The sequence below is a fragment of the Pistacia vera genome, unplaced genomic scaffold (assembly GCF_008641045.1).
Source record: "Pistacia vera cultivar Batoury unplaced genomic scaffold, PisVer_v2 Contig445, whole genome shotgun sequence".
In the NCBI taxonomy this organism is placed as follows: Eukaryota; Viridiplantae; Streptophyta; class Magnoliopsida; order Sapindales; family Anacardiaceae; genus Pistacia; species Pistacia vera.
Genome location: NW_022196274.1, coordinates 677947 through 701065, shown reverse-complemented (window position 1 = coordinate 701065; position 23119 = coordinate 677947). Strand labels below are relative to the sequence as shown.

The following is a 23119-nucleotide window of genomic DNA, read 5'->3' as shown; positions in this document are numbered from 1 at the left end:
ATACATACATCTTACTATTAAAACCTAATCAAGAAATTTCATAATCTCAATTGGGTTGGTTTTACTTACTTGCTATGGAGAGACTTCACAAATCTTCTTTCACTTGTTTCTTGGCTAATCTCTCTACTCTAACCAAAAGAATGAAAACCCTCAAAAACCAAAATGAACTAAAATCTACATATCACACAAACTTAAGGAGAAATCCTACCTTAGGAAGCCTTAGGTTGCTTTCTATACCCCCAAATCACTTCAAACCCTTGAAATTCCTTGAACCAAGAAAAGAGAAATTGAGAGGAGAAGAAATGAAGAGTCACGTTTGAGAAGAAGAAATGAGGGGTTCTTGATTCTAATTCCTTTAATGAAATATAACACACTCATTCCCATTTTGCCCTGTTCTATTTTGGGAATTCCATCCATATCCTTTGATTATTACAAACTCACCCCATATCAACATATTCTCCATGTAAAACCTTACAATTCACTCCCACTTTCCTGCTAATTAGGGGTAGAAGGGTCAAATTGTCCTTAGGGAAGAAATGTCTAAACTCAACCAACATGAATTCGGCCCGTGCCGCGGCGAAGAACATTTGTCGCCGCGGAAATGTCCAGAGAGTTCACCTTGGTTCAACCATCTTCGCCGCGGCGAAGATTCTTCTCGCCCCGGCGAGCTTGTACCCTCAATTCTTCTATTTTTCAACCAATTTCAGGGCAACAATCAACATAACATTCAAACAAACAAATATAACAAAAACCAACTCGATTAAGGGCGAAAGAGGAAACAATAACAACGTACCTCAAGCGGGGCGTTACAATTCTTCCCCTTAAAAGAATTTGTCCCCGAAATTCAAACAAATAACTCTGGGAACGATTCTGCATGTCCCGTTCTACTTCCCAAGTGGCTCTTCCACTTTGTGATTCCTCAAAGGACCTCACTAGCGGAACACTTTGTTCCGAAGTCTTTAACCTTCGGTTAAAATCTGAACTGGATGTTCTTCAATACTAGATTCTGCTACTTCAACGTCTTCTATGCTCAGGATGTGGAGGGGATCCTTACATTTTCCGTAGCATCGCAATGGAAGACTCGTGGCACCTTGCCATGCTAGGTGGTAGTGCCAATCTGTAGGCCACTTTCCTACTCGTTGCAAGATCTCAAAAGGACTACATACCCGGTGCTAACTTCCCTTTGGTTCCAAAACGCATAACTCGTTGTAAGGGGAAACTTTCAGAAACACTTTGTCGCCCCCACTGGAATTTACCTCTTTCTCTTCAAGTCGACATAACTCTGTCGATCTTGGGTTGTTTCATTCTACTTCGGATTACCTTACTCTTCTACTAGTTCTGAGTCATCTCTGGCCCAAGAGCGGTACTCAACCATCTCTCTCTCCTACTTCATCCCAATGAAGCGGAGACTACATCGTCTACCATACAAAGCCTGTAAGGCGCCATTCTAATTGTAGACTGATAACTGTTGTTGTAGGCAAATTCCACTAAGGGTAACTCTCATGCCAGGTAACTCTATAATCCATGCAACAGGCTAACATATCCTCGAGCACTGATTGTTCTCTCGGTTTGGCCATCTGTCTGAGGATGATAGGCAGTACTGAATGCTAAACGAGTACCAAACTCCTCTGTAAACTTGTCAGAAGGCTGAAACAAATTGGAATCTCTATCTGATACTATAGTTGGGCCCACCTGCATCTGACTATCTCCTTGAGGTAAATCTGAGCCAACTGATCTGTAGTGGTTGCTTCCTTACATGGGAGGAAATGGGCTGACTTGGTTAACCTATCACAATCACCAATAGCATTAATCCTTTCTGCACTAGGGAAGACTGATAAATCCATTGAAATGCTCTCCATTTCCACTCTGGAAACTCAATGGTGAAGCAACCCTGACGGCCGTTGAGTTCTGCTTTCACCGCTGACAAGTTAGACATTTAGCCAAAAAATCGGCGATGTCTTTCTTCATACCTGACCACCCATAGCCTTTCGATATCCTGATACATCTTGGTTTGCTCCCGATGAGCGGGGTACGGTGTGTCATGAGCCTCTATGAGGATTTTCTGTTTCAACTCCTCATTGGAGGAATGCACAACCGATTTCTGAAATAGAGGACACCATCTCTCACAAAGAACTCTGATGTCTTGCCCTCATGCACTTGCTGAACTATTTTGACACCACTCATCAGCATTTGCTTTTCTCTAATTTCCTCTAGTAAAAGAGACTGTACTACAAGGTGGCATTCTTTCTGGAACCACCTCAATGCTCCTTAGACAATTTCTATTAACTCTGTCTGCCTGGTAAGCCGGAAAACATGAGCTTTTCTACTCAAGGCATTGCTACTACATTGGCTTTCCCTGGTTGGTACTTGATCTCAAATCATAATCCGTACCAGCTCTAACCACCTTCTCTGCCTCATATTCAACTCCTTTTGAGTGAAGAAGTACTTCAAAATCTTATGATCGGTGTAGATATTACTCTTCACACCATAAAGGTAATGCCTCCAATCTTTAAAGCAAAGACCACGGCTGCAACTCTAGGTCATGCGTAGGTATCTGGTCTCGTACTCTTCAATTGAGAGAAGCATAAGCTATAACCCTACCTAACTGCATCACACAGCACCAAGTCCCTGTAAAGAGGCATCTGTATAAATGTCATAATCTACACCCTCCTGCGGTAACACCTAGCACAGGAGCTGATGTTACCTCTTCTTCAACTCTTGAAAGCTTTCTTCACATGCAGTTGACCAGACAAAAGGAGCTTTCTGTTGGTAAGAGCTGTCAACGGTTTAGCCAACTGGGCGATCCCGCACAAATCGCCGGTAGTAGCCTGCTAAGCCTAAGAAACTCCTGATTTCTTTCACTGTTCTCGGCTTCTGCCATTCCAGAAATTGCCTGCACTTTACTCGGATCTACCGAGATCCCTTCGACACGGTATGACCCAGGAATATCACTTGGTTCAGCCAAAAACTCACACTTGGAAAAAATTAGCACACAACTTCTTTCTCTCACCGTTGCAATACTAATTCCAAGTGTTTCTCATGTTCTTCTCTTGACTTTGAGTAAATCAGAATGTCGTCGATGAAGACAACAATAAATGATCCAAGTACTCATGAAATACCCTGTTCATCAAGTCCATAAAACTGCTGGGCATTAGTCAAGCCAAAAGGCATCACTACAAATTCTAATGCCCGTACCTGGTACGAAAGGCAGTTTTAGCCACATCTTGCTCAGCCACTCTTACCTGATGATACCCGGACCTCAAATCAATTTTGGAGAACACTGCTGCCACTTTCAAACTGATCAAAGAGGTCATCTATCCGGGGTAGCGGGTACTTATTCTTCACTGTAACTTTATTCAACTCCCTATAATCGATACACATTCTTAGTGATCATCCTTCTTTTTCACAAATAGGATTGGAGCTCCCCAAGGGGAATGACTTGGTCGGATGAAGCCTTTATCTAGAAGTTCTTGGAGTGCGTTCTTTAATTCTTGGAGCTAGATGGGGCCATCGCATAAGGGGCTTGGAATTGGTGCTGTCCCTGGTGCTAGTTCGATACTAAATTCTACCTCTCTCTGGAGGCAAACCGGTAACTCTTCCGGAAACACATCTAGAAAGTCTCGAACTACTGGCACCCTCTGGATCTCTAACTGTGGAACATCACCATCTGCACTACATGGGCAATACCCGAACACCCCTCTCAACATCTTCTGGCCTTCACTATAATCAGCATGCCAACTGATGGCCTTCTCCAAAACTAAACTTATCTCACAATCGAGTGTAAACCTCGCCTTCTTTTTCCGACAGTCAATCTCTACTCCATATCTCCCTAGGAAGTCCATGCCCAGAATCACATCAAAATCGGGCTATCAAAAACTATTAAGTCAACTGTTTAACTCTCTATCCTGGATCACTAAGGACTCTCTTAACAAAATCTCTTGAGTCACAACACTAACCCCATCGGGTAGTTCTATCTTATGGCTGCGGCTCTAGTAGGTTTCAAACTAATCTCTCAAGCATCCATAAGATATAAACGAATGGGTAGCACCCGAATCAATTAAAGCATAAAAGGGACTGCATGAAATATAAACTGACCAGTAACGGCTGATGACTGGCCGTCTGCTTCCCCTTGTGCCACAGTTAAAAACTCTGGCACTCGCAGTACCTCCTGAACTCTGAGCAGTTGGTGGAAGAGGAGCTTTGCAATCCCTCATCAGTGCCCTGGTGCCGGCACTATAGAATACTCTCTGATCCTTCAGACACTCTCCGGGTGGTTCTTCACACTTAGGGCAAGAGGAAACCCTTCCGTTCGAGGCCGCTTATCTCCACTCCTTTTTATTCTGTCTATACTGAAATTTCTTCTTCTGATTCTTCATGTCTTTACCTTTATCACCTCATGTTTCTCTCTCTGAGAGCGAGGGTAGCTCCTTGGTCCTTGTTGAGGATCCTACGGGGAAGATTTTTTCTCAAAATCTCCGCTTCATTGCCCGCCTCAAGGCTCACTGTAATTGCGAGGAGGTTGGAGCTTGTCATAATATCCGGGCTATCTCCGGCTTCAATCCTGCAAACTTATCCCTTCTCAAGGCCGGAGTGCTCACTATTCCGTGCAAACCTTGCAAGAGCGAACTTCACTGAGTATTCTTTCACAGCGCTAGTCCCTTGCTGAGACTGATAAATTCTTGGACCTTCTCATGAACTTGGTCCTCTGATCTATACTCAGCCTCAACTCTTGACTCTTCCCACGTCATTACGTTGCGTCGTGAGTTCTCATCAATTCCCACCAAATTCGGGCATCACCCCGAAACAAGAAACTCGCATACCGGATTTTCTCCCGGTCTGACATGGGAAATAAACCGGGGCTCGTTCTACTGACCCAAGCCACTCCTCTGCTACTACTGGATCGTAGTACCCTTAAACTCTGAGGGCTGATGCTGACTGGAAAGACATAAATCGGTTCAACTCTGTTCGGTACTGGGGGAGGGTACCGGTTGTCCTCTCTCTACGGGCGTAACTGGGGGTACTTGTACGGGGGGTACCACTCTCCCTGAGTCAGCCATAACTGCTGTATAATTCCCCGATTCTAGCTTATACCAAGGGAAGGGGCGTAGACTCTGGTGGTTTAGAAGGTTCTCCTCATTCACCCACACCTTTACCGCGATTTCGATAACTACGTCTCATCTACAAAATGATCACATAATGACTCAAGAAACAATTACTGTAAGGAAAGAATTACTCACACAGTCGGTTAGAGGACGTCGTGGCGATGAGAATAGTACACTGTTCAATCCCAAAATCTTTGCTCTGATACCAAAAATGTAACACCTACTGAAAACTAGTACAATGCATGCAATTACAATGGAAAATTGGGCCCAAAAAGTTTCTTTTCATTACAATTCACATGTCTTTATTACACAAGGTACTGTTTACAAAAGCGCATTTCAAAAGACAAAATAGGGGAACGTGTAGCTATTGCTCCTCGCGCGCCGACGCCCCTCAACCGCATCAACACCTAGAACCTGCATCCACAAGGAAAATAACGGGGTGAGCAAAATAATGCTCAGTAAGTAAAACTCTCTAACTGTCTGTCCCCGTGTGTGACTCTTAATTTTCTTTTCTAATTCTGTTTCTATTTCTGTTTCTATAACATCATGGCCTCATCTTACCGGAGGTACGGCCGAATGGCGTTCACAAAGCACCATCTCACTCTCTATGGCTATCGGGGGGAATTCACACAGTACCAACCCGTTCTTAGTGACTACGAGGGAGGATCACAAGCACCAACTCGGTTCCTCCTAACTATCGGGTGAGATCACCTAGCACCTACCCGTTCCTCAGAATTTGGGTAACGATCACCAAGCATTTACCGTCTCTAGTCACTATGGTGATGATCACAAAGCATCAACCCGCTTCTAACTAGCCATTGAGATGATGCACAAAGCATCAACCTAATATCTCTATTAATCGGGTAGTGGTCACAAGATCTACACCATTCCTACTACTCATTGGGTGACGATCATAAGCATCGACCCATCTCTAAGGGCCATTCGGATGATGATCACAAAGCACTCAACCGATTCCCAAACGGTCGGGTGATGATCACAAAGCATCATCCCAACCATACTACTCTTCTAACTCATTCTATTGTAGCATTTTCAATGCTCTCTACCCTAGAGTAATTTTACCCACTAAGCTCTCTACTCATAGGGTATTTCTATACACAAAGTTTCCTACTCTTCCTTGGTCACTTTTCAATGCTATAACAATGCACATGGATGATTCATCTCTACTAAGCACTTGTGAAATGCCAACATGCAATGTTGCAAGAATTAAGGTTCATTACTCACACTCAAACCTCTATTAGGCATTTATCAAACACTATGTGCACTATAAAACTCTATCATAGCCATGAATCTAAAATTTTCCTAACCATCCAAAAATGGGGAAAGACCCCTTCACAAAGTCATAATAACGTCAATATAAACACTTCCAAAAAGGGTTTCATACACCCCTTCAAATCCATCTCAACTACCTTGCCAATCCAACAATCCATTTCTCATATTTACAAGGTATTAACATCACAAAGCATAGAAATCTCTATTCATACATCCATACATGGCATATCACAGTATTTCACATACATACATCATACTATTAAAACCTAATCAGAAATTTCATAAATCTCAACTTGGGTTGGGTTTTACTTACTTGCTATGGAGAGACTTCACAAATCTTCTTCCACTTGGTTTCTTGGCTAATCTCTCTACCTTACCAAAAGAATGAAAACCCTAAAAACCAAAATGAACTAAAATCTACATATCACACAACTTAGGAGAAATCCTTACCTTAGGAAGCTTAGGTTGTTCTATACCCCCAAATCACTTCAAAACCCTTGAAAATTCCTTGAACCAAAAAAAAGAGAAATGAGAGGAGAAGAAATGAAGAGTCCCGTTGAGAAGAAGAAATGAGGGTTCTTTGATTTAATTCCTTTTAATGAAATATTAACACACTCATTCCCATTTTGCCCTTGTTCTATTTTGGGAATTCCATCCTATCCTTTGATTCTTACAAAACTCACCCCATATCAACATATTTCCATGTAAAATCCTTACAATTCACTCCCACTTTTCCTGCTAATTAGGGGTAGAAGGGTCAAATTGTCCTAGGGAAGAAAAAGTCTAAAACTCAACCAACATGAAAATTCGGCCGTCGCCGCGGCGAAGAAACATTGTCGCCGCGGCGAAACGTCCAGAGAGTTTCACCCTTGGTTCAACCATCTTCGCCGCGGCGAAGATTCTTCTCGCCCGGCGAAGCTTGGTACACTCAAACTTCTTACTATTTTCAACCATTTCAGGGCAACAATCAACAAAATTCAAACAAACAAATATAACAAAAACCAACTCGATTAAGGGCGAAAGAGGAAACAATAACAACGTACCTCAAGCGGGGCGTTACATTCTTAATATTATTTCCTTACAAGAAGATTGAATTCCTAATGTCAAACTTTGTTGATTATTTTTATTTTTTTCCTTTAAGAGAGATTCCTTTCCGAATGTGCACCATTGTAACTTATTTTATGTCTTTTATTCAATATATAGTAGATCACAGAAGAAATTGAGTTGGTGTTTTCATACTTTCATTCTTTATTTTCTTCAAGGGGAAATGGTGGCTAAAATTTAGATATACATGATTTATATTTCCATGTTTTCGGAGTCTTAGTTTTTGCTGAACCATGGAGAAAACCTTGGCACAATTTTGATATGCATATTGTTTATATAAACACAATGCAAGTTGTTTCACTTCTGTTTCAAGTTAATATCTCAAGCTTTGTGTTTAATTGCACATGTCTCAATTAGAGTCACAAATATTTTACAGCTGCAAATTGTGTGGGTCAAGTCCAGGCCACAGGTTGCTTATGCAAGCTTTGCTAACTGTTTACTAGTGTTTCAAAGTTACAACTCATAGAAATTTCTCGATAGTTTGATGAGGTAAAGCGTGATAATTGCAGCATTTGTCATTCACCCTTCGATAGTCATCGATTGTGGGTACTTAATATGCATTATAGATTTGTTGATGCGTGATTTTGACACCAACAAAAGCACGTGTGAATGTTGAGTTGGCCCAAAAGATACACGTGACTGGAAAGGAAATGACACTAAATACAGTGGAAATGAGTTTTAAAGTGGTTCGGATGCTAGGAAGCAAGTCCTACGTCCACTGATGTTTATATGATAAGGGTCAGGTCGTTTTAGACGACTGACTTTACACTGATAATACAAAGTATCAAATGTTGTCTATTCTAAAGGAGAGAGTGGCTGGTCAAGAGTAAAAATGTGCGAATCCCCCTTAATGAGAAATGAGCCTCAACTTATATTGGGATGCATTGAGGTAATGTTCACTGAATCGATAAGTTGGTGGGATGATCCGTGCAAATCCTTCTTTATGTACATTACCATCTTCTAGAGTAATTCACATGATTTGCTACAGGGATTGGACACGCGGGATCATCACACGTCCTGGCTGGCCTGACATGCACCACTATTCTGACAGAAGCAGGCTGCTGGTGTACCCCTGATCACACGACGCGGCTGCGCCAAAATGTCAGTAAACTCTTCCCGAAGTCGACCTTTCGCACTTAATTGGGTGCCACGTCAGCCCTATTTTCCCAAGCATAACAAAAGTCCCCTAGTTTTAAGGTTAAGAATTGAACCTTGGAAACTACAAGTCATGCCGCAATTAGGTGATTTATGGAAATTCTGGAATTCTAGTGATTTAACCTGTTTGAAAGTAGGTCGGGACGACACTTTTTGTGAACACGACCTCGCATGATCATTGTTTACAGAGACGAGCCACCTGATTCGTCAGTGTCACCTGTTGTGCTTTGATATAGGCGATTTAATAAAACAGTCTCTGCGCTAACAGATGCGCTTGTGCGTGATAAGTGCCAGCCAGATGCATTAAATATTGTACGTTGACACAGTACGCCTTATTAGGAACATTAAGCGTGGCATGTTGAAACGACCCCCCTTACCAGAGCATTAAATGCAGATTGAGGCGCAATTAATGCTCTCTGAGAGAGATGGCCGTCGTTTGAGCTTTTAACAGAAAGATGAATGTGACTTTCTCAGTCATGACGCTCACTCTTTCCCTTCCCGCTTATGAGTGACACGTGGCGTGATCAACGGTGAGAAACCTTTGCTGCCCAAACGCCGTTCGATTCCAAGAAATCCAACGCTGATTCATACGTTATAAAACATCAAATCTTTCTCAGGCAATGTCACCAGAGCCTTTTTCACAGAGAGTAAAAGATTTTCGCAAACCTGGAACCTCTGCCTTCCAAACCAGCATTTTTCCAGTATTCGAAGCGGAAGCTATTCTCATACTCCGAGAGGTAAGAGCTTTTCTCTGTTTTTGTTTCATTATTTTCACGGTTAAATGGCGTTGTCTTCGGTAGCCCATCAGAGACGAGATGCTTAGGTCAGGTTCGAGCCATGAATGGCGGCTCGAATCATGCCGTTAGGGTTTCCTTTGGGATTTAGGGAGTTTGTTTCCTCCCAGTCATTGTACGAAATAAAGTACGGCCGCTAAATGACCCTTCTGCTTGTCGTTTTGCAGACCAGCAAAATAGATCCTCAACAACCAAATCTAAGCAGGGAACCGGTTTGTCCCCGCAGGGTGCTTCGAGTATCCCTCTCGAGGTTTCTTGGTACTTACCAGGGATGAGCTTGAGAGGGTAAAAACAGCACGGTATCGAGGTAGACGCTTTCCCGACATGAACACTATCGCGAAACCCACTAAGTGGTTTGGCCGCGATCTCCGAGGAGATCATCAAGGGTGGGGGGCTGATCCCCTTCCACCCTTTCATCAGGTCGCTTTTGGACACTTCGGGGTCGTGCCGATGTAGCTGACTCCGAACGCGTACGTCATTGCCATGCAATGTACATCACGTGTCGAGAATAGACTGGGCGAGCTGACGTGATGGAGCCTCGGTTGCTCGTATTTTTTGAAAAAGAGCAGGACAAGGATTCTTATTACTTGTCAAGCGACCTACTATTGCCGAGAAAATAAACAGTTACCGAGCAACGGGGGGCCTATGAAACAAGTTTTTCTTCTTTCACTATGAAGGTCATTGCCGTCCAGGAAACCGAGTAGGCCTCTTTTTCTTCTCTCTTTTTTTTTGGGGGGGGGGGGGGGGGGAACAAATTCATTACATTCGAAAGTGCTCTTTTCAACGAATGATTCCTTTCTGACGTTTACAAGATGACCACTTAGGGCTGCTCTTCGATGCAAGTAGGATCGTGCATTTGGCTCCCTACCTGAGGACAAGCGCGACGTGAAGAAACTCATGACGATCGCGAATTTACAAAAATACGGTTTCTTCAACGCAAACGCGTCGTTAGAGCCCCTTAAGTAAGTCCTAAAAACTGGTCCTTTTCTGGTCATGAAATGAGATATTTGCTAACGTGCTTTGCAGCCACCATGCCTCCGAAGGAGTCAGAGCAGCTGCGATGAAGGCCGCTCAATTTTCCTCGGTCAAGAAAAGCTAAGGCGATCAATGCTGCTTCGACCATTCCCTCCGTGAAGGCGCAACATCTGACCCACCGAAGCGACACTTCTGGAACTTCTCAGCCAAACTGTCAGAGGACTCACCAATACAAAACCACGAAGGTCTCCCAGCCATCGCCTGCTCGCCCGGGCTGAAGACAACGGCCCAGCGAAAGAAAAAGAGACAGGTCAGGTCGAAGAGTCAGAGACCGAATTGAGGGCGATCAACCCAAGAGGTCACGGCCAGACGTGAGGAGGTCGGGTAAGAAATCGATGGACGACACGACCACTGCTGAAGGCATGAAGAAGAATACTCCAGTGTTGGACTCGTTGGGGAACCTGTCGGAGTACCTGCAGCGGTGGTCTACGCCTTATGGAATGCGGACTCTCGAAATCATTTGAGCAGTTGCAGATTCCCGCGACGTGGACCTAAAGTCCACAACGATCTAACACCCAACACTAAGCAAGGTGAACGAACTGTCCTCGACGTGGACTACCCTTAGCTTCTTTGATTAGCTAACTCTATCTTTCTTTGTTCGCAGGCTCTTCTTTCCATGCGAATGTCCCTGAAGAAGGTTCAGCTAGGAGCCGCAAAGGGAGAGGTTGCTCTGAAGGAAAGAGAACGCAACGCTCAAGCGAAGCCTGGAAGTCGCCGAAACAGAGAAAAACATGTCTTCTGAGTCGGCGAAATGGTACTTGAACGAAAGAGACGCGGCTCTTCGCACGGTGGACTTTCAAAAAGCGCAGCTTGAGAAGCATGGAGAGAAATAAATGAGCACAAAGGACCATAGCCCGACTCTCCAAGGAGGTCGGGGAGAAGGACCAGGAGCTCAAAGCGACCTCTCTGCAGGCCTTGCGAACAGAACAAGAGAGGAGGTGCCTGAGAAGCGAAGGCAAGCTTCGAAGTTGAACTCCAGGCAAGTCGGGGAAAAGTTGCTTCCTTGACAGAAGAGATGCAGAATCAGGCAGGGAAGGCCGAGGGAAGGCTGTCGAATGGGCGATCGAGTCTATCTATGCCTTGCGACAGAAGAATCGCGACTTGATATGTCCAACCTCCTGGAAGACTGGCGGGATACACTTATATCCATGGCGCGGGAGGATGATGAAGCGGCGGCCTCCCGAGCAGGAGGTTCGGGACATGCCTTTGATAAACCTCAGCCGACCAGCCCTAGGCGATGAGGTCAACCTTTTAGGAGCCGGATTAGGACTTTTAGTTATGTCATTTTGCCTGTTGTACTCCTCATTAATGAAATACATTTTTGCTTTTACAATTTCTGTTCGCTTATTATACATGAGTACTTCCTGAGTGTTAATTTACTAGAACAAGTGTGATAACATAACATATTCACACGAACAAGATTACATGCGAAGATTGTTACAAGCGCACAAAATGACACTTTACAAGGAAATATTACACAATGCAAGTTATTTACAAGGAAAAACTGATCAGAATTACTAATAGTATGGTCGAAGGTGCTCAGCATTCCAGGCTCGGGGTACTGGAATCTAGTCTTTTGAGATGATAAGTCCTCGGTCTTATCACTTTGTCGATGCGGTATGGACCTCCCAGTTGGTCCTAACACTCTGTAATACCCAAGATGTCAAGGTATGTTCTAACTCAAAATAGTCCTTTAAATGTTTATTTTATGTTAAAAAGCATAAAATCTAACTAAGGGCAAAATAGTCAATTCATTTGGAACGGTATGAATCAATTACCATAGAAAGGCTTGGGGGCAAAATGGTTATTTTGCCTATAGATAAGCATTGAAAAAGTCAAGGATGAATAGGCTTCATTGCATTTAAGGCTAATTAAGTAATAATTATGTCTAGTGTGAAATGACCAAAATGCCCTTATATGAAGAATTAAGGACTTATAAGTTATACAATTAAAATAATGGGCCAATAGCATAATTTTGGAAAATAAAAAAATATTTTCATAAATGAGATGAAATTCGTTCAAGCCAAGGGAGAGAGCATTTCTTCAACATTTCTTCCATTTTCTCTCAAATCCCATGAAACAAGCTTTCTTCTCTAGGTTTTCAAGGGGTTTGCATAATTTTTCAAGGAGAACAAGCTAGAAGCCTTGGATCTTCTAGAAGGGTTTAAGGTAAGGATTAAAAACTTTAGTTTTGATGTGATTTGAAGATTTGAAGTAGAGTTGAGGTATATGTTATATAGGATAAGGTGTAAAAGAGTCAAAGGCAAAGGATTTGTTGGAGGAGTCTTAAAAAAGGTAAGGAAGAACCTCCCATGACTTAGGGTTTATGCTAGGGTTTGTATTTTTATAAAACCTTAAATTAAGGCTTTAAGGCATAGAATTAGTTGATGGCAAGTGTAGTTGAACTATTTATTTACTTATTGACTTGAATTCATTGTACATGATGGTTATTGCTATTTATGTTTTATGAGTTGTGATGTTTGATTGAAGAATGAAGTGTGGATACTGAGTGCAAAAATTGTAGTATTGGAGGCCACATGGTGTTGAATGGTTGCTATTAGAAGTGTGTGGTGTGTTTGCATTAGCTTACAATGTTATAGCATAATAGATGATTATGGGAATGAGATTTTACACTTCCTTTAAGATGTTAAAGACTATTAAGGGAGGTTATTTGATCCATAAGTTAACCTATTGGTTAATGTTATAGGAATTGATGTAGCATAGTTAATATGAAAATTCGGATTTAGTGAGCTTGGAGGTTTTGTAACCCTGCTTCTGTATTTCGACCATAACTTGAGTTATAAAAATCAAATGAGATGTATTGAAGCATTAGAAGATAAGACACAGACCTATACTTTTATGTTTATGCCAAGAGCCAATTCGTTTGAGAAAAGGATGGAAAATGCGCTGAAGCAAAACTGGTTATAAAGTTTAAGATTTAACATAATCAATTCTTATGATTAGAATTGATTATTAAGTATTATTGTAAGTATGCCATGTACTAATGTTTACCCATGTTTAGATGATTTGGAAAGATATACATGGTCATGATGTTAATACATGATTAAGTTATGAAATGGCATGAAGAGCAATATAATACATGTTTTAAGATGAGTATGTGAGCAAGAGGTAATGTAAAGGATTGTAATCCATAGATGAATTAAAAGTATTAAGCTCACCAAAATATGTATTTACATGCATAAGAGTTAGAGATGCAAATGACATGATAGAGATGCATATAGACACGATGGAAAACGGTAGCTATCCTCGTATACCGGTTGAGGAAAGATGAATATATGCTTTAGATGCTAAATAACGCATAAGCAGCTCCGATGATTAGGTCTAGATGAAATTTGAGGCTAGATGATATGAAGTGCTTAAGATGCTAAGAAAGGTCTGATCGGCTAGACGTTAAATGTTTCATATGCATTTAGTTGCATTACATGAGTATGATGTTATTTACATCATGAGATGATTATAACTCATGTTAGATGATTTAGATGTTATGTCAGATATGTGATGTGCGTGTACTATGTACATACTTATTTGTATGTGTACACATTGATGTTTATTAGCATGGAATGAAATGATGAAAAGCATATGAATAGTAATAAAAGGGGAAGTATCCTAGATGTAAAAGATAAGTGATGTTTAATAAATATGTTTAAATAAAGATCAAATGTACATTCAGAATGAAACGGATCATTCCTACTGAGCGATTAGTGCTCACCCTTTCATTGTTGATTGCTTGCAGGTAGACTAGAAGCGAGGAGGCTAGGACAGTGGGACTACACGTGAGGGGAGATGATTTATTGTCATTCGATGTTTTATCTTGATGTAAATAATGTAATGATAAATATTTGTGAAATACCTTTAGAACTTCCACCCTATAAATATGTTTGTGGTATAATTTCTTAAAGTTTACAAATTATAAGTTTGGATCCTGGTGAACATTTATATGCATGTTTTGGATATTAATATTATCCTTACATAGATTTTCTAAATACACATCGTTCTCAGACATGTATCATCAGGATTCTCATGAGGGATACTCAGAGGATACCTGACTGGAGGGGGGTTTTACACACTCCCGCACTTGGTTCCCTGGTACCGAGAAGAACTTCCTTTAACAAGGTCACCGACCTGGAAGTCTCTTCGCCTAACCTTTGACGAAGAACCTCTTCGCGCGTTGCTGAGGCTGCTATCCTTAGCGAAACCTTGCTGCGATGTTCTCAACAAGGTTTAGGCTTGCTCCCATAAGTGCTTCGTTGTCGGCCTATTGTACAAGTCCCTCGAAGTGAACAGTTCCTACCTCTACAGGGATCATCGCTTCGCATCCGTATGCTAGCGAAAAAGGTGTTCCTGAGGTGGAGGTTCTTAGAGTGTTCTGTACGCCATAGGACTTCGGGGAGGTCGTCGGCCCAATTCCTTTGGCTGTGCCAAGTTTGGCCTTCAGAGTGTGCTTGATGGTTTTGTTGACAGCTTCAACTTGGCCATTTGCTTGCGGTCTTGCGACTAAGGCGAATTTTTTATGGATGCCCAACTCGTCACAAAATTGCTGAATTTCTCGTTGTTGAACTGTTTCCCATTTCCGAGATGAAGGTATGAGGAATTCCGAAGCGGCACATGATATCTTGAAACAAAGTCTTTGAGCTTTCTGATGTGATCACGGCTAGCAGTTTGACTTCACCTATTTGGTGAAGTAATCTACCGCGCACACAACATATTTGACTCCCCCCTTTACTAACTGGCATGGGACCAATGAGATCGATCCCCCACATGGAAAAAGGTCAGGGGCTAGTCATGGTTATCAGTTCGTGGGAGGGAGCTCGCGGTATATTCGCGAACCGCTGGCACTTATCACACCTTTGACAAGTTGTTGGTGTCATCTTGGATTCGGGGCCAATTGTACCCCTGAGAACAACTTGTTCGCAAGAGATCGCGGGCGTGTGATTACCGCAGATCCTTATGATCTCCCTCATAATGTAATCCGCTTCTTCGCTAGTGCACATCAGAGGAAAGGGGCACTAAACCCTCGCTGTATAACTAGTCTCTGATGAGGGTGTAGCGAAAAGATTTGTTCGCAGAAACCTTGCCTCGACCTTATCGTCAAGCAAGATCCCATCCTTGAGATACCGAGTAATGGGGGTCACCATGAGTCTGAGCCCGTTACATTCACGGCCTGTTCGATTGGGCTGATACTGGGGTTTAGATGAATCGAACAGGAATGTTCTCTGGTACTTCGGTCTAATGATGAGGTTATCCTTGCCAAGGCGTCCGCCACAAGAATTGTTTTTCTAGGAATCTGTGATGTGACGGAAGTGCTTGAACGGCTCGAGTGCGGCCTTAGCTTCTTCAAATAATTGATCATGTTATCTTCCTTGGCTTGATACTCTCCAAAATCTGGTAACAACAGCATGGAGTCACTGTGGACGCTGATTGCGATTGCGCCCTTTCCCCTAGCCAACCTGAGTCCAACGAGTAGAGCTCATACTGGCCTCATTATTGGTTGCTTGAAACTGAACCAGAGAATGCCATGAATGGGGCCCCTTCGGGACTTAACAAGAGAAGACCCGCTCCGGCCCTCTTTCTGTTTGATGATCCATCGACGTAGAGGTTTAGGTCAAGAGATTTTGAACAGTTTCCTGGATGACTTCATTGGGCTGTTCTGCTCGTTTGCTGGATGATGCGAGAACCTGTATAAAGTCAGCAACAGCCTACCTTTATAGTTGCTCTTGGTTTGTAATGGAGATCAAACTGGCTGAGTTCCATGGCCTATTTGAGCAATTACCCGCTGCTCCAGTTTTTGAAGGACTTGCCTGAGCGTAATTAGTCAATACGTGAACTGTATGGCATGGAAGTAAGGTCGCAACTTTCGGGAAGCGATCAGCAGGGCATATGCTAATCGCTTCATTTTTGGATACCGATCTTGACATCCAACAGACGCTTGTTCGTGTAATATACTAGCCATTGCGTTCCGTTCTCTCCGAACTAAAGTTGCATGATCGCGAACTACGAGACGGACGGTACAAATGAGGATCTCTTGTGGGAAAGGTTTGGACAGAAGTGGTGGCTCCGAGGTGTTCCTTTATTCTTTGGAAGGCTGTTTTGCACTCGGAAGTCCATTCAAACTTCTTATTGGCCCTGAGTACATTGAAGAATGGCAAGCAGCGATCTGTTGCCTCGATATGAAGCGACTCAACGCGCTATACGCCCGTTCAGGCTCATAACTGTTTTTTCTTGGTCGGCCTCTTCATAGAGGAGAACTTGGATTTTTCGGGGTTGATCTCAATTCCCCGCTGGTTAACCAGTACCCTAGGAACTTTCCCGAGGATACTCCGAATGAACATTACAGGGTTTAACTTCATTCGGTACTGCCGGAGGATGCCGAACATTCTCAGCGAGATGTGCTACGTGATTTGAAGCGACAGCAACTTCACCAGCATGTCGTCTACGTAGACCTCCATCGATCTGCCTATATGTTCAGAGAACATTCGGTAACCAGTCGCTGGTAAGTTGCACCAGCGTTCTTGAGGCTGAATGACATAACTTTGTAACAGTACAATCCCCGATCTGTGATAAAAGATGTATGTTCTTCGTCTGGCTTGTACATCAAAATTGATTAATCCCGAGTACGCGTCCATAAAACTTAGTAGCTCGTGCCTCGAGGTGGCATCCACGAGTGGTCAATCTTGGTAAGGGGAAGCTGTCTTAGGACATGCCTTGTTGAGGTCGGTGAAGTCGACATGGTCCGCCATTTGTCATTAGGTTCTTTACTGAAACGGGTTGGACCCCGAGTCGGATAGAGTGCTTCTCGAATGGATCCATTTCAGAGGGGTTGTCCACGTCAAGCTTCAAGGCAATATCGCTCCGGGTCCATCGCTCTCTCTTTTAGCGAACTGGCTTGGCTTCAGTCAATGTTTAAGCATGGCAAATAACATTCGGTCTGATCCCGACCATATCTGCGTGTGGACCATGCGAACACATCGATGTTTTCCCTGAGGAAGCTGGTCAGTTCGGGATCGAGCGGGGATTGAGATTTTTACCAATTCTTAACACCTGCTTGGTCGTTCTGGTTGACAGTACTTCAGTCAGGCCTCAACTGGCCCACTGGAAGGGCAGTCCTGAATGTGAGGATCTATATTATCCTCGGCTGGGCCAAGTGTGGCTCGATCCAACTAATCACCATTGTCTGGTTGTGATCGTGCGTGTGGTGCCTTTGCCTTTGACGCCATCTGTACTGCTTTACATAGCATGCCCGAGATGCGCTGAGACCCACTAACTTCCCAATCCCCATCGGGGTGGGGAACTTTACTTCAAATGGTATATTGAAGTGACCGTCTTGAAGGTCTCAGCAGAGGTCGGCCTGGATTCCATTAAAGGCAGCCGGGAATCCACTACCAAGAACTCAATTACCCTTGTTACCTCATCGAAGTCACCCAGCGTGACTGGGAGTGAGATCGTGCCCTTGGGGAGCAGGTGGTCCCCTGTAAAGCCATATAGAGGGACGAGGCAGGCTTCAGGTTGCCTGTCCAAATTCATCTTTCGAAAGTTGAAGCGAAAAAGATGTTCACAGCACTTCCGTTATCCACTAACATTCTCTGGATATTATGGCGTATGAGGGGCGTGATCACAAGGGCATCATCGTGAGGATGATGCAGTCAAGCTGCATCTTTTTGGAGAAGAAAATTTTCTCCTCTCGGCAAACCTTCTGTGGTCGTTATGCCACGCTCATCGTTTTGATGGGCTCGTGATGTGCCTCGCGAGCATACCTTTCTTGGGCACCTCGCGAGTTCACCGCGAAATGCTGTCCCCCGAAAATTAAATTGAGGGTGCACACTCCTTTCTGATCGCGGCGCTTTTTACTGGTTCCCCTGATTTTTCTCGTGAGGGAGCAAAGTATTAATATACTCTTGAAATGTCCCTGCTTGATGAGGTTTTCGACACCTGCTTGAGAGCTCGGCATTATCGGTATGGTGCCCATTGTCCCGATGATAGCGACAATATTTTTATTATTTTTTGCTGTGCGGGAGTTTTCATGGGCTGCTCTCCGAGCGGGCTGGCCTCCTCGGATTTATCAAGAATAGCCGATACAGATGCGTTCAGTAGAGTATATTGTGTCTGTCGCGATCACGAAGAGGGGGGAGCATAGGACTTTTTGGGCTCGTAACGAGGTTTCTTCCCTCTTCGCTGATTGTCTACGTTCCCCCTGCGATCAGCTCTTCTACTATCTCGCCGACCAGGTGTACTGCCCGAAGCACGGGGTCGCGACGGCGGAGTGCTGCCAATGAATTTTTCTATCCGGAGGTACTTCTCTGCAAGGTTGTAGAATCCAGTGAGGGAAACATCGTCCTCAGCCTGTAATTCTTTCCAAGGTCAGTTGGGACGAACTCCGGCTATGATGAGAGTCCGAACAGACTCTTTGGGAGTATGAGCCACCTTTTGAGTTCTCTGTGGAAACGGTCAATGTAAGACTGGAGGGATTCATCCATTTCTTGCTTATATTGCTGAGGTAGCTCAAAGGCATCGAAAACTTTCGATTTGCTTGAAAAGCCTTAGGAACGTCGCGCTCATCTAAGGCACGAACTGATCGATCCCGCTGGAGCAACCTGAACACACCGTTTGGCATGAAAGGTCAAAGTCACATGCCAAACAAAAGCATTTTGCTAGATCTGAGACCTTGTGAAGCTCCATTAGGTCGTTGATTCATATAAATGCTCCTGCAGATCAGAGTTCCATCAAACACTGCATGTCGGGCATCTTGATCCTGGTGGGAGTGGAACGACTAACACTTCGGTAGAGAAGGGGGACGCAGATGCGACCTGCCCCTGCTCATTTTGCTGAGCTCGTAGCCTGTCTAGAGCTCGTTGCAGCTCCTCAATTTGTGGCAATGGAACCGCTTGGGGATTGATTTCACCCATGCGAGTTCGACCCTCGCGATTATGATGAGGAAAGTTGGAGGTCGGGTTCCTCTTCGCCTTGGCCAGCGGTTCCGGCCACTCCGACACACGCTAGCTAGAGGTGTGTGATGGCGATGAAAGGTGCGATGTATTTTCACACGACCTTCGCAGCGGAAGAACACCCCCGGAAGTTGGGACCCTCTCGCATGGTGATGATCAGGATCGTTTTGCTGGCAGTGATAAGAATCGCCCCGTCCAGCACTTTATGGGACAGCTCGGGTGCGTCTTTCTTTTCACCGATCTCAACGAGACTGGTATTCTACTTAGGGCGCGGTCGGTGTTGTTGGCCCTTTCGAGCAGGGGCTTTATCTTTTTAATTTTTTGCAGCTACTTCATAAAACTTCTTTTGGAGAAGAAATATGGTTTGCCATATCGTGTAGTCGATGCTATTGTTGCTCATTTCATGAGATTTATTGAGGATACACGAGTAATGCCTGTAATTTGGCACCAGTCACTTCTTGCATTTGTGCAGAGGTTAGCAATCATTCAATAAGATTTTAGTTATGCTTCTGTTTGTTTCTTATAAAAAAATAAAAATAAAAAATCTTGTTTTGCCTATTATCATCTATTTGTTTCACTATCATTTAAATAGTTGTTAACCACAAAAGAATTTATAGATGTTTTGATTTTAGAGTCAGGAATAGAAGAAAAATAAGGATGTAAAACGTCTTAGGAATTTATAAAGTGATCATTGTGTATTGACTGGTTTGGCATTCACATTCATACTCATTGAAACATATATCAGAATATTTATTGACTGTTTACTATCATTGTGCAGTATATGATTAAAATTCTCACTCCCTATAAAGTTCTTCTATTGTACTTTAAGCTATTTATGCTATTTTATTGTTAATTATCTTTTATAAAAATGAGTGGAACCAGGGCTTTTTTCTGATAGACTGCCCATTTGAATTTTTCTGCAGGTACAAGAATGAACTGCGGAAGGAGGATAAAGATGACCTTAGAATTCTGCTTAAAAGGCAAAAACATAAATTAGTACGAGCATTGTCTCATCTCTCTCTCTCTTTCTTTGCTGTCTTGAAAATCCTGGTTTATTTAAAATAAGTTGAGCAGATTATGACTTTGCTCGCTGTATATATTAGGTTACGCCTGAAATTATCAGGGAGCTTGATAGTAGCCGCAATCGTGGTGAGAAGGAGGACAATCTTATGTTGATTTATATCCTTTGCTTTGTGAAAAGCTTTATATTGCCAACAATATTCTTTTGGGTGTTTGTGAATATCACATATTCTTGCACATGGATTATTGTTCACTGTGGTTTTTTTGTTTTACATTTACGAAAATTTCCATGTTTTAACTCTTGGGATGTTACGTAGCCGTTATGAATTGGCAAAACTCACTCTTGGTTCTTCCAATTCAAAAAAATAAGAAAGAAACAAAAGTTATTGGAAATCGTTGCAAAATATTTGTTAAAACTTTTGAGTTTTCAAGTGTTACGGTTGTTTTTTGTGTAGGAATGTCTTATATTGATTCATGTTTTAAAGAATAGCTGCAATATTTGCTTCAAGCTAGGAATTACCAGTGTCCTGAATAAAAACATCATGGAAGAAGTTTGACATCACTTGGGAAGGCTAATGAAAAATACTTGTTAATGTTGTAAAATAGCCTTCAATACTTTTGTCTTTAGATAAATATACTCATGGTTTAGATATGTTTCCTTTGTATGATTATAGAAATGTCAGTAAAAGTTGGTTAAGAGAATTACTGATGCCTGCCAAAAAATGAAATTGATATTAGATATTTATGAACGATGCTAGTTTTTAAATTTTTAGAAGTTGGTATAGAAATTATATTATTTGTAATACTAGCAATAAAATTCATGTGGATTGAATCATAAGGCAATGTTTGCTGCATGAACGCACTCCACATTTTAGCTTTTTGATAGTTTTCAGCATGAATGGTCAGACTTCAAGAATGAAAGTAAGCTAGGATTCATCATGATACATTTTATTTTTTGTGGTCATATTCAAAAACTGGATTCCTTGACTTCTCTTACCAAGACCTATTTCTGTGATCAATAAAACAATTGAGGAAGACAGGTTTGATATTCCAGATGTACCTATGGAGGAGGATTGAATATCTACTACCGCTGATGTGGTTGATTGCTTGGTATGTCATTGGTTATTCTGCTTTTTGCTTTACGTTACACCAGTGTAATCCTATTTGGAATTGATAAGACTTAAATTTAATAATCGTATTATTTTATTCTGTGTTTGCTTGGATACCAATTTTGCCTGAAAAATTAAAGCCTTAGGACTGTTTTATCCCCTGTTTCAATTTGTTTCCTACAAGTCTCTGGTCACAAAAACAGTTTTTGTTCTTGAATAGACAACTTTTTTGGCTTACTTTTCCAGAGGATTTTTCAAGAAAGTTTTCCAGAACACCTTTATGAAGGAGGTAGAAAAAAGCCCAAATTTTGATTCTGAAAATTGACTGATACAAAGAAAAAATTATATGTATTCTTATATTTGTGAACATTTTTTCAAGAACAAGACTAGGAAAGATGCCGATGTGCCATTATCTTCCCATGGAAGCTAGGTGGTTTCCATCTGTTTTCTAAATACTATGTAAATAAACTTATTTTCTTAAGCTGATTGTAGGTTTACATCCTGGTGCTGTTCAGCAACTGAAATTCTTAAAGAGACAGCTTCAGATATTATTGTTTGAGGTACTGCAGTTTTGTTCTTGTATGTATGAAGGATTCTCAAAGCAAGAGATCCAGATTATAGTTGCAGAGAGCTTTGAAGTTCGGCGTAATGCGAGTCAAATGTTATATCTATTTTCCACCAAAACCAGAGTGTTGTCTGTAAGAAATTTATTAAATTTATTTGAGTATTGCCTCCACTAGAGGAGTTTAGATGGTGTAATCTGGATAAAAAGTATGGATGTCTTATTCTTTTATAAGAAAGTTTGTCGATTAATATGCCATTTTATGTTCCAATCACTTGTTCTACAACTAATTGTTTTTCACAATACTATTAGAAAAGAAGTTGTGTTCATTGAATCTGGATTGGACAAGTTTAATGAGACCACCTTTCTTTTGGACTTGGTGGCAGCAAAGCCCAGAAAGAAAAAATACCCCTAAAAATTGGATTGAGTGGTTAAGAATTTAAACCATTTTAATTTTCAATTCAAGGGATGAGGAGCAGCTCTCCTTTGTTTATTAAGATAATAAGGTCCAACAGTGACTTATAATTTATAATTTGATGAAAAAAAATATGCTTACCACCGTCACTAAGAAAATATAAGCTATGGTTTTTTGTATCAATGAATCTTACAAACATGGGATGCATGATTGGACCCAAGAACAGCACCATCCCAGCCTCCACATTCACCTCAAATGGGTTTCTTTTTATTTCATTTCTTATCATTTTCTTGCATTAGCATTTACAATCATTTAGAAGCTAGAAGTTTGAACTACCATATCTTTAACATTATTGATCTATAAAGTATTAGATATAAACTGACATTTTTTATAAACTCTCTTTTGTTTTGATATCAATCCACTGATATAACCAGTCTGCCCTTTTCATGTCTTGAATGGCTGCATTTGATTTTGATTTGCTTATTTGTTTATCTATTACTATTAATTAAATCCAATCCCATATCACAGTATTATTCTTTCTGGCCTAAGAGTTGCCACGTTGATCACTCAATT

The 23119-nt window shown here is 42.0% G+C and overlaps 1 protein-coding gene across 1 annotated transcript; it reads left to right on the top strand.

Annotated features, from left to right (window-relative positions):
• The first annotated feature begins 11313 nt into the window (after positions 1 to 11313).
• On the top strand, positions 11314 to 22275 carry LOC116144440 (bystin-like). The gene is made up of 6 exons (XM_031429889.1): positions 11314 to 11459; positions 19768 to 19914; positions 20364 to 20436; positions 20544 to 20619; positions 21458 to 21570; positions 22062 to 22275. Exons 1-5 carry the CDS (start codon positions 11314 to 11316, stop codon positions 21535 to 21537), a joined length of 522 nt encoding a protein of 173 aa, XP_031285749.1. The 3' UTR covers positions 21538 to 21570; positions 22062 to 22275.
• Positions 22276 to 23119: the final 844 nt, after the last annotated feature.